Source organism: Alosa sapidissima, chromosome 1, assembly GCF_018492685.1.
Source record: "Alosa sapidissima isolate fAloSap1 chromosome 1, fAloSap1.pri, whole genome shotgun sequence".
NCBI lineage: Eukaryota > Metazoa > Chordata > Actinopteri > Clupeiformes > Clupeidae > Alosa > Alosa sapidissima.
This window is the reverse complement of record NC_055957.1, coordinates 8,595,530-8,608,563: the sequence shown is the minus strand read 5'-3', so window position 1 is coordinate 8,608,563 and position 13,034 is coordinate 8,595,530. Positions and strand designations below refer to the sequence as shown.

The window sequence follows — 13,034 nt, the reverse complement described above, 5'->3', positions numbered from 1 at the left end:
CCATTTGTAGATGGTTGTAAAAACAATAATGTAAGCATTTCTACAGAAAAGTGCTACAGCACATTGTCCTTAACACTATTGCAGCAAAGTGCAAAGTCATCCCTGTGTGTGTTTGTGAGTATACTTGGGGACAGAGGAGTTATCAATAACCATAAATCTACACAGTACTGCTGATACCTGCAGATGCAAACTGAGACATGGCTCCCCTCACACACACACACACACACACACACACACACACACACACCTCTGCAGACGGACGGGGGGCTGAGACACACTGAAGGCAGGGCGACTGGCTCTCTCTGATGAGGGGATGATGTAAAGGGAAAAGCACTGTACTCCTGTGAACCTGAATAATTCATACAGTTGGAAGGGATGAGAAATGGACTGGTGTAACCTTACCCCATGTCACTCAACACACACACACACACACACGGATTGTTTCATGTGGGTGTGTTTGAAACAAATGAACAACATTCCTACATGTGAGAATCAACTTCAACATACATTGCGTCTCTGGCCAAACAACACACAGATCAGAAACAGATAAAGATTTGCCTGCTACTTTGCACTTTGTGTGTGTCTGTAGGCGTCTGTGTCACTGCATGGGTATCCATTACCCTTGCAGTGTGAGGTCTGTTCATTCTTCAAGAGCCAATTATAATTTCCCCACTCACACATCTAAAAATTAGACCCATACTTACTCACACAATATGTGATTAGCCTGCATACAGTATATGAAGGATGTCAATGACTACATGTGCCAAGACCAACTTGTGCAACTTAAAACTCGTACACTAACACACACACACACACACACATTCTCTCTCACTCTTTCCCCCACACACACACACTGAAACTGTCTTTTGTAAGAAAAAGGACTATCTCTGGAAATATGCAAATAAAATATGGAATGTTTATTGAGCATTAGTATTTGTTTGGTTTACATGTTAAATATTTACATTACAACATGAGACATGCACGTAAGGCAGCTTAACATGTTTCTATCAATGTAAAAAAGACCTACTGCAGGAACGAGCAACTACAAACTCAACAATCTGACAAAGTGGAGGAGAACAGACGGGAGAAAGATGGAGGGAGGAGAGAGGGGAGAGAGAGAGAAAGATGGAGGGAGAAGACAGAGGGAAGAGTGAAAGATGGAGGGAGGAGACAGAGGGGAGAGAGAGAAAGATGGAGGGAGGAGACATAGAGGAAGACAGAGACATCAACAGGGGGTGACAAGAGATGCAGATCATTTCCAGAAAGAACTAGGAAGAGCACAAAGGCACTGAATGTAAAGCTATAATATGATATGGACACGGAGCACATCCTGGACTCCCTCTAAGCTCACATCAAGACACATGAGCTCACCAACTAGGCTGCGTACAGAGAGGCAGAAGGACAAGAGGACAAGATTAGAAGTGCAGAGAGAGCGTCTGGGGTGGATCTTACAGTAAAGAGCCCTTTCATCTCCCCCTCACAGCTGGGTTCCCTTCCATTAATACTGAAATCACAACATTCAGATTCTGCAGTGTGTGTGTGTGTGTGTGTGTGTGTCACTATTTCTCCAGTCATAGCTTTGGCGTGTCTGCCCGCAGGCAGCTGTGCAGCACCTGGTTGATAGTAGCTCTGCCAGGAGCATATAGCGATAACATAGCATAAATTCAAGTATCATCGTTGTTTACAGTGCAGCAAGGCAGACTACTAAGGCTCGTAGAGAAACAGCTGAGGTGACGGTGTGACAGACAGTGTGTGTGTTTATTTGCTGATTGAGAACAGTGCCGTATGAAGAGAGTCATGGTTGAACATTGATCAATACCACACAGATAGAGCAGAAACGAGATAAGCTCAGTGCAAAGTACACGTAAACAATCAAGAACAATCCAGAACTCCATCACTGAGCTAGAACCGAACTATGTAAAGACACAAAAAAAGGTGTGTATGACAAATTCAATACAAAGGTGAGGGCAGTGGAGAGGAAGTTTTAAAATTGTAGTTTGTTTTCTAAAAAAAGGAACAAGATAAAAGGCCACACCAAGGGACCGCATGGGGAGTCCAGTCCTAGAGTTCTCCCCGTTGAACACTGGATCTAGTTTTCATCCTAATTATCCACCGGCACACACACACTTCACATCGCTCAACTTATTGGAACATGCACACTGACGCATCATGTGAGATTACTGCTTCCTTCACAAACGCAGACATCTGCTAACCTCTGCATACATGCTGTGCATCAAAGACTTCATGTCAAATTATACATAAAAAACGGAATCCTAAGGATTATTAGTGTACACGTGTTGCCTTATGATTAATGAATTGATCATTACAGAAATTATAGTTTCACAAAAGCTGAATTTTTTCCCTTCATGTCAACTTTAGGCAAGGCATTACGGAGTCAGGGCATAAGAAGGGTCAAAGACAAACACTGGAGGGGTCAAAGGTGAAAGTTGAGAGTACACGGGTTCATACTGACCATTAGGGAGTGCTTCACTCATACGTCTCAAAATAAATTATGAAATAACCTGTCTGCTGCCCTGTTAACTAATTCAATGACAGAACTACTACTGCTGCTATTCAGCTACACAGTTACTGAAATAAATAATCATTTTATACAGATACCTGATGCTGGACAGCACAATGGTTTGTTAAAATGTTAATCCTTTAAAATTAAAAATGCTTTTAAAAATCTTCAACTCTCTCTTTTCAAGAATAGATTGAACATTCGGAGGAACTGCACGTCAACATTCACACCATTCCAAAGAACGAGTGCAAACTGCAAGAACGAGAGAGGGAGGACGCACCAAACACAGACATCCTTCAAAAGTTCTTGAAATTCCAGATAGCAGAGTGTGTGTGTTTATGCATTTGTTGCTCATGTAGACTTTGGCTGCCCCACCACTGTACTGTGTTGCTTTAATGTTGTTGTGTTATAGTATGGATGTCATGCTCTCTGCATTCTGCATTGCTGATATTCGCCTGATGATGTTTACATGTTTGTGCCTGTATGCAGTTTACTTCAGCTTCTTGTCATTGCTCTTGATGTGTCCATTGCGTTTAAGCTTTCCATTTGGAATGCCATTGTGGCAATGTCCATTCTCCTTGGCCAGCATTTCTGACCCCGCCCCTTTCCAAAACCTGACTCGTATTGCCCTGCCTATTCGGTAAAGGCAGTAACCAATCAGCAGCAGGGCTGTAGCCATGACGGCCACTACATCCAACAGGAAGTACTGATAGGTAGCGATGCTGTAGACGGATGATTGGAGGTGCGGGGCACCATGGTGGCGTAGGATGTAGTTGATCCAGTAGACAGCTCTGCTGACTGGGTGGCCGGGCTGGTCCTTATGGATGCTGGACAGCTTGCGTGCTCGCTCACGGTACCTTCAGACACCACAGAGACAAAAGAGAGAATGGGAGATGTGAGCGTTCGTACTATCTACTCAACTAAAGCAAATCATTTGGGACATCTGTAGTTTGTCACCAAATAGGGTTAGACCTTCTCAGATGTGATGTAGATATGTTTGCTACATTTTATACATAACAAAACAATTTCTGTGACTAAGTATAAGTATAAGTATATATACTCTTTTGATCCCGTGAGGGAAATTTGGTCTCTGCATTATCCCAATCCGTGAATTAGTGAAACACACTCAGCACACAGTGAACACACAGTGAGGTGAAGCACACCTTCCAAGGCCATAAGGTCATGTCAGCAGCAGGGGTCATTAAATCAACTGTCATTGTCATTAATGGCTCCTACAATGTTATTCTCCTCATCACAGTCGACTCAATGGCCCTCTCTTCTCTGGTGGAGGAGCACATTGGCCTGCTCTCACAGCGTAGTTTCCGCAGGTCGGTAGGCTTACATAGTGCATGGTGTGGATTCAAATGAGTGTCGTAATGTAATTTGTCAACACAAGCACCATTACATACCTGTGTCTACTTTGACTATTGGGCAAATGGTTTGCGACACAAGTAGGGGAGTGGCCTGGGAAGTCTAAATAAATCGCCAAAACATCATGCAACATTAACATGATGCACGTATGGAAAACAAATGAAACAAATGAAGTGCTGAAAGACTTCTGGCAGCACTGTGAGCTCATGATGTAAATGAGGGCCCAGTGACATAACAGGTTTCTCCCGCTCTCTCTCCGACACCTCTTGCATAGTCGTTTGATAGAGATTATTTGGAGTGAGACCCCATGCCACACAAAACTATTATACATATCCATACAACATATTAATCCAAAACTATTATACATATCCATACAACATATTAATCCAAAACTATTATACATATCCATACAACATATTAATCCAAAAAGTATAGATATCTTATAAACCAGATATTACAATATGGTTAACCCTGGACACTCCAACTCAGTCTTACATTTTTAGCAAAGTCCTGTGTGTCCTGTATTCCTACTTGACCTCATATTGAGAAAATGGGTGTAAATGGAGTAAATGGTGAATGTTCAGTTTTTCATGTAACATACGTTATTGTGCACATATAGCCTCTCATTGAATTTGACTCCCTGCGTTGCTTGACAACAGGAGATGGCAAGACTAACATCGGAGCTATTTTTTTGTGCGGAGGACAAACAAAGAAAAAAAAAACTAAATGATAGAAAACACAGTTTGTTGTCTTCATTGATTTGATTAGTTGGTTGTAGAACTGTTGTATAAAACCAAAATGGTATGGGGTAAGTAAAGGATATACCCACAGCTGTGATTATCTACGCCATATGGCCTTCTCCTTTATGCTCTTCCAGCTACGCCAAGCTGACTCTGGCAGATCACGTGGACAGTCAGGCGCAATCGATTATTTAAGAAATTAATGTGAATTACGAGTAATAATAAAAAGGTTCTACCTAATGCGACTATTTTTTCCATAGACTGGAAAAGAAAACAAGTTTTTCCCACTGCATTATTCTCTATAAAGAGTAAATTATGTACCTACTTCCGAAATCTCAGTTCCAGTATGACACATTTTGACACATTTGATGCCACTTCCTGGACTCATCTGGCGATCTCTAAATGACTTAACCCCTACTGGAAAAACGGCACTCTGATCACTAGCCTGCTAGCTTAGTTTGACACAACACCGCCCAATATAGGTGGATTCCCGCTCCATCAACCCGCAACCAAAACATACTAATGTATGAAGAAATAAATGATTTTAGATGAATGCACACGTGAGTCACAAAATCTGACTTCACTTCACATCCACGAACAGAGCAAAGCAAAAAAAATTGCGTGAAGGGACAACGATGGACAAAATACATTAGGTTAGTGTGACACTGATAGGAGGCCAATGCATTTACTGTAGCTATGAAATGCATGCATTTCAAATATTAGAAACCTTTAGTGGCATTTTGTGTTTAGAAAATGGTCCAACAGTTGGCTATCTAATAGCTAGTTTCTATACCATTGCAATAGGTCTGTTTGACAAGTTTTGCCGCTTTCAAAGTTCTTTCATGTAAACGTGGCTATTGAGCACTGTCAGCAAAGACTTTCAGTATCGCGAGCGACTAAAACAGAGCCTACTGGCACTATGCCACATACTTAAGCCAATTAACCTAGAGACTTGTTAGCAGCTGATTAGCAGGTGTATTATATGAACTAATTAGCTGCTATGTTAAACTTGTGCATATGCCAAGCAGTGAAACAGCACAACAATAGCAACACAGCAACCATAGACAACCATAGCAACCAGGATGCCAAAAACATTTTGATTATTCATATCTTACATACTTATGAGATATAAGTGTACCTGTTGTCTGTGATGATACTGAGCATGGCGGTGTGTAGATCCTGCTCACTCATCCGTTTCCACTCCAGCATGAGGCCCATGCCTTTGGCCTGCACACGGGTCATCGTGTCGTAGTGGTCCCCAAACAGAGGCACCCCCACCACTGGCACTCCGTGATACATGGCTTCATAGATACTGTTCAGACCTCCGTGGCTCAGGAACGCACGTGTATTATTGTGACCTGACACACACACACACACACACAGATCACAGATCAGAATCACAGATGTATCATCATTGCATTAGGATGAAGTAATTTGTTTACATTTGTGTCACAATAATGCAATAATAAATTAACTTATGTAGAACGTGAGGGATCAAATAAAGGTGATTGGGTGAGTGATGGCATAACATTTTTTGCTTTATGATCTGTGAGTTGGATTCAGAGTAATATATTTATTTCATAACCCTAACTGTGTAAAGTATCCTTCCATTTTCTGAGAAGCTGAGGAAGTTTCATGGCTATTTGCCACACATGCATAGACACATGCACATGATAAAAAACGTGGAATAAGACATTCACTAGATCAATGTACACTAGTACTTGCAACACTTCAGCATTTCAGTTGCCGATTCACTGTCTCGATCCAGTCGATGTCTCGACTTTGTCATTTGTGAGGTTCTGTTCATGTTGCTATGCTAGCTAACTAAGCTCACAACCTTAAACAGTTAAATGACCTATAAATAACCTAAACAGAGTTGCATTTGCATGAGATTATTATTAAATATCTAGCTGAAGTTGCATAGACTGCCCTGTGTTGGAGGAGACGTAACCCTAAAATGTGAAAATCCTGCTGCCAAGATGAATTCAATTAAAGCATGTCAATGTTCTGAAGAATTTTTGTTTTTTGTTTCAGGACATGATGTCGTCTATCATCAGAGAAAACTGCTTTATTCATAAAACTGCTCTGTAGGCTACTGACAAGCTGCTGGGACAAATTTGAAATGGCCTTTCACTCACTCCAAATTACCAATTTCAACATTAACAGTGGAATGACAATTTACCTGCTATTTCGCGAACGTAATTACATCATCTATAAAATGGTCTAACTGCGGCAATTTGAGAAAAATGCATGTGTCAGGCACAGAAGCAATCAAGATGGACTGACAAAGGAACTAGAGGCAAGCAAAACGAAGGGCTACGGTTGGGGAGATATGAGGATCACTGAGGGCTATGGTTGGGGAGATATGAGGATCACTGAGGGCTAAGGTTGGGTGATATGAGGATCACTGAGGGCTACGGTTGGGCCGATATGAGGATCACTGAGGGCTACGGTTGGGCCTACAGACGATGTCCATCAAGGTGGTTGACCCGACATCACGATGGGAAGCAACCATTGTGATGCCACACCCCCACAAGCCAGGCATGCACTAATTCTATAGACCCTGCAGTGTTTCCCACAGAATTGGATTCAATTTGTGGCGGGGAGGGGGGGATTAAGATCGTCTTGGTAGTGTATAGGTCTAATTGAGTGCCTGTCACTTTAAGACGTTTGAGGGAACCCTTGCAATTGTAACACAGTTGAAAGGCTGCTGATGTGTGGATGCAATTCATAACGTTTTCTACATAGTTAAAATAAAGGTTCGAACTTCTCCTTGGGACAAGCACTTTTGAATTTTGGAAAACACTTTTCCATTTACATCGGGATTTTGCAAAACATTCAGTGTCAGAGTCAATAAAATGAACCCTTCAACGAAATTGACAAGCAGCTGTAAGTAGGCTAAGCATGCTAAATTCGACATCCAAACAGTATTCTAACGTTAGCTTTGAGATACTGCTTGATTTCATAACTTAACTTAGTTTAGTCTCTTCAATGTAGCCTACTATGTTGTGATAAGACCTTAGCAGAGTTCACTTCAATGCAGCAGCTTTGAACAAATTTGCGCAGCATGGTCACGATGCTAAGCGGATTTAATAGCAATTTAGCCAGACGTCTTCTATGCCAGTGGTTTTCAAAGTGGGGGCCGCGAGGGGGTGCCAGGGGGGCCTCAGCAAGTTGGAAGGAAACATAAAAGCAAAAAATAAATACATTTGGAAAATTTTAAATATACCTATTACTATGAGTGTTGTTATACAATGCCATTATAATAATGTGAGGCATATCTGAACATTATATTTCCCATGATAATGACTGGGAATAATAGTAGAGTGATAGCTCTCATATAGCAGAAAGCCCCAAATACAATTTTTACACACTGTATGCTCCATCGCGAAGTGCTTGTGGCTAAAATAATTATTAGGATTAGCTTAATGTATTTTTACATTTGCCGTAGTATTGTCGATGGGTTTAGATAGATAGATAGATACTTTATTGATCCTCAAGGGGAAATTCAAGAAAGAGGAAATTCAAGTTTAATAACACATTAAGGGGGTCCTTGGCCAGAACCTAGTGGTATTTGGGGGGCCTTGTCGTGGAAAGGTTTGGGAACCCCTGTTCTATGCAATGCTTCTATGTGGCAACAACAATCCTTCAACAATCGTGAATATTTTGTTAAATGCACATGCAGAGGAGTGGCAGCGGGCTACGAGAGAGAGCGGGGCGGGGCAAGGAAAGGCTGCGTGCGTAAAAAGCGCAGCTCAATGGCAATGCAAGGATTTGACCTTATATTTAATTTAAATTTTTAAAAATTAAATTAAATTAAACATAAACTATAAATCTGTGGCGGCCGATTTTTATTTTGTGGCGCCCCGCCACAGATAAGTCAATGTATGGGAAACACTGCCCTGCTTTAACATAGGCTAAAACATAAAAACTTTTCCCTGGAAATTAAATTGAGCCTAGAACTGATGCATATAGATAGATAGATAGATAGATAGATAGATAGATAGATACTTCATTGATCCTCAAGGGGAAATTCAAGAACGATGCAGGGTACTTTAAAATCTGTCAGCCAGAAAGTGCAAAAATGAAGGATTTATCTATGTGAAACTACAGTCTTATTCAAATAATTCCTGATGGTGACATTGTTATTGTCTTTGTTTGTATCACACTGTACATTGAACTTAAAATATTTAATGTTTTAGCAGAAAATAATCTTAATGAAATATTATAAGGCTATTGTTACGACTAGAGGGATTTTTTGCTGATTTTCACATAATAGGTCTAGCTCTAATATTTTCCTGAGGCTACAGCCTACAGCACTTAAGCGCCAAATGCACTCTTCTCCACAGTGTTAAAAGAAACCATTTCTTCAGTTAGAGTTCTGGGGTCAGAAGAGCGGTCTTTCACTGTAAGGCTTGTATTTTGTGCATTTGGCTAAAGCCCCAGACAACAGCGGAGTGGTAATCGCGATTCGTTAATTGTAAAGGTTGTTTGCTGCGTCCTGCCTCCAGTAGCCGGAACTGTGCGATCGCAGCCTCTTACTTCCGCTCTGCTGCCCCTGCTCATAGTCGGCATGGCCGGTAATAACGTGGTCCCCTGCTCATAGTCGGCATGGCCGGTAATAACGTGGTATGAGATGTGTTGCGTTTATTAGGCCATATAATATGCTGTGTAACTGTAGGCTATGTCATTTTATGTAGAAAATTATACATTTTCTTCTGTATAGACGTATGGTAATTAATGTTGACTATACTCACCCTTAAACCCCCCCTCCCCCCCCGACAATATCATCGTCCATCACAATGTTTTACTCTACACATCGTCAAAAGCCAATTAAGGGGACATCGCCCAACCCTACTGAGGACTGCACTGAGATGGAGGTAAAGAGAGGAACAAAGCTACACAATGACAGGAAGACAGTGTAATGGGGCTCATGGCTTGATGGGGGGAGGAGGTTGACCTTAAGCCACACTGACACAGAACTGGGGTCCACAGGAGATTCAGAGAGAGGGCAAGCCTTGTGTTCTCTCAAACAAGACTCATATTGTTGGTAAGGAGAGGGGCAGAGAGAGAAAGAGAATGGGAAGGCCTCTCTCTTCCTGTCACACACACACACACACATTAGACAAAGCCGTCCGAAACATCCCATTTTCCTATTTTATTTTCTATTTTAGTATGTAACGTTTAAGTAGGATTGTACAGGCTAGTGCTATAATTAGCATTCAACAAGCAGTGCTAGTGTGTGTGTGTGTGTGTGTGTGTGCATGTGAAGAGTGTGTGGATGTCTGTATACTGTATGTACACTTACCTAGCAAATCATTCTGTGGCATCCAGTCCACAAGTTTTGTGTTGTTCCCCAAATTGCTGGGAGGTACTCCAGAGAACCTGAGCAAGGCCAGGAGGGACAGAGAGAGAGAGTGGAGACCATTTCATCAGATGTTTCTTCTCTTCACACGTGGTATCACAAGCATGTGTCTGTCACATGGGTGTCTGTCCTCATGAGCTTGTGCTGCTGACTGAGCAGCAGGGAAGAACAACTCACTTTATCAGACAACACAGATCAGGCCTCTCAAACAAAGACCAGATTCACACACAACAACTCAAAGGGACAGTTCACACACATTCACTTAACTGCAGCATAGAAAGCTGATGATTGCTGCTACAGACACACACACACATGCACACATTCATAAAACTTAATTCAGCTCATTTACCAAATACCATGCACAGCAATCCACCCATTTACCACCAAACCAGATTCTATTTGATAGCATGATGGGTAAACAATGACTTAGGCCCTATATACTTTGTATTACCACAATCATGGAATTCAATGCTAAATTAACAATTTACAATACAGCATGTTTAATTTGTTAATGACATAAATTTCACATATAACTGCAGAAAATAAACATTGATGTTAAACTCCAACATACAGTAGAGAATGCTGTGCATTTTGTTGGAAATTGATTCCCTTGCGACCTGGCAACCACAACGATCTAACAGCAAGGGGCAGAGGGGATAGAGTGAGCCCAATCTGCCTTAGTCCTGTTCTGTTGCCTTAGTGCTGTTCTGTCATGTTATTTTTCTAAGGATTGTCTAGTGTCTATTTAAAACAATCCCCAATTAGTTGTGATCACTTTAAAGGTTGCCTTTTATTAGTGGACTCTGCTTCAGCTTACTGTTTCCTGGTTGCTATGCTAGCTAACTAAGCTCACGACCTTAAACAGTTAAATGACCTATAAATAACCTAAACAGAGTTGCATTTGCATGGGATTATTATTAGTTATCTAGCTGAAGTTGCATAGACTGCCCTAACTTGTAACATCAGGATATGAAGTGGCAGACACCCTAGGAGTGCCAGTGCAGGTTAAATACAGTCAGGAATACACACCTATTACTTTATCGGTACTGTAGGTAAAACTGAGTGTGTGTGAGTGAAAATGTGTTATCTGTCCTTTTTTGTTTTTACATTATTTACCTGATGTATGTGAAAGGGATGAATGATATCCACAGCTTATTTTACTGAGAGATTAAAGAACTGAGTGCACATTATATTATTTGGTTATAAAATTGCAACTAGTGTTTTAACATGACATAACTATACATTTAGCATATGTATGCTAAATAACACCTGCCTCTAGTGGCATTTGCATAGGGTCTACATAGGGTCTACACCTGCCTCTAGCATTTGCATAGGGTCATACAGGCTGACTAAGCACTTTGATGCCACTAGCTCAGATGTACAGCTGTCCATTACGACAGATGTCCTCTGGATGAGGTGGTCACTACACAGCAAAGAGACGCCCAATGAGCTACTGGACTGTCCACAGCAGGCTCCGTTATCCACTCTCATGAACTTTCCTGGGGACAGCTACTGTGTGTGTGTGTCTGTTTTTTGTTTTGTTTTTGGTTTCACCTTGTCTGTATGTAGGCCTATGTGTGAGGGGGGAGGCATGTGATCACCTAATGACAAACAAAGCACTGTTACTAAGAAACCACAAGCCAGCCAGCAGGTGAAATATCCAATTACGCTCTTTATGTGTGTGTGTGTGTGTATGTGTGTGTGTGTGTGTGTGTGAGAGAGAGGGGGAGAGAGAGAGAGAGAGAGAGACAGACAGAGCGAGTCTTAGTAGTTTTGTAATAGTGTTGTGTAACAAAAATACATGTTACACAAAATGCTGTGTAAGGCATGTTTAGCTCTGGAGCCTGCTCCAAATACACACATACACATTAAGACTCACTGTCTCTCTCTCTCTCTCTCTCACACACACACACACACACACACACACACACACACACACCACACACAAAACCACCAACCTACTCACCAAACAGAAGATGGATAAATATGAAAGGGCACAAACCTGTAACCTGACCCTAGCCAGATGAATGTCGTTCCGCTTAGCTCCGCCTAGCTTCACTCACATCCATCTGGGACCTCTTCCATTGAGAGTGATTTCTGCAACCGATTTTATGGTACAGCCAATCAGGACGCAGGGCGGGAGTTTCATAGATGTGACATAGCGTAGAAGCGACTCTGAGACTGTTATTAGCGTCACGAGTTGGCTTCGATGTGAGTGGTTGAAGTAGCACGTCAATAGATGACGGACAAGTGGCTTATTCAATCATATGCAAGCATTTTTTGATTAGGCCCAGCCTTCTGAAGCAACACTTCAATGGATCGGTTCCAGATGGATGAGTGAAGCTAGGCGGAGCGAAATTCATCTGGCTAGGGTCAGGTTAACAAACCTGTCCGTTAACTCAAATAAATGATAACACACTAATAAGCTTGGCATGACCTTACTTAGTCATGAAAGTCAGTATGCCTTGTCAAAGACTGACTGACTTGCAGTTATACCACTGCTTGGTTGAACTTCCCTCTCACAAAAAGATCTTAACTACGGACTGAGTGAAGACTGCACTGTATGAGGGGAGTACTGTTTCAGTAGAGCTGAGATCATAAAGTCTACCATGTGCCATGTTTATTTTACCTCCATATGACTTTCTGGGGCAGTCGTGCCAACGCTCCAGCCAGTTTGTGAGCGATGTCGTCGGACAGGTACTTCACCCCCGCACCAAATGACACCACCACAAAGCCATTTTTATCTGTATCCTTCACCCAGTCATCAAACTCCTGCAAGCATACACACATGCACATTAGTGACACATTTATATTGAAAGCATTTTTTTTTTCTTTTCCATTTTCAATTTAGAGTTTTATTTTATGAATCACAGTTTTTATTATTATTAATTTTTTTCATATTATTTTAATACATATTTAATTTGAGGCATTTCAAAAAGGTCAAGCCATGTGTGACTGGGGAACAATACGGTGTTATATTGTGTTTAGTTACAGGATCCTATATGAAAATGAAAATGTAATCTATTATATCTGAATG

At 41.4% G+C, this 13,034-nt stretch overlaps 1 protein-coding gene across 5 annotated transcripts in view; it reads right to left on the bottom strand.

Annotated features, from left to right (window-relative positions):
- Positions 1-896: 896 nt before the first annotated feature.
- ugt8 (UDP glycosyltransferase 8) overlaps positions 897-13,034 on the bottom strand; it is a 37,499-nt gene continuing 25,361 nt past the window's right edge. For all 5 annotated transcript variants that reach the window (XM_042095308.1, XM_042095297.1, XM_042095279.1 and 2 more), the window contains 4 exons: positions 12,627-12,769; positions 9,941-10,017; positions 5,771-5,990; positions 897-3,378 (listed from right to left, as the gene is read on the bottom strand). In XM_042095308.1, the coding sequence (XP_041951242.1) occupies positions 3,012-3,378; positions 5,771-5,990; positions 9,941-10,017; positions 12,627-12,769 (807 nt within the window). In that variant the 3' untranslated portion in view covers positions 897-3,011. The remainder of the gene's footprint in view (positions 3,379-5,770; positions 5,991-9,940; positions 10,018-12,626; positions 12,770-13,034) is intronic.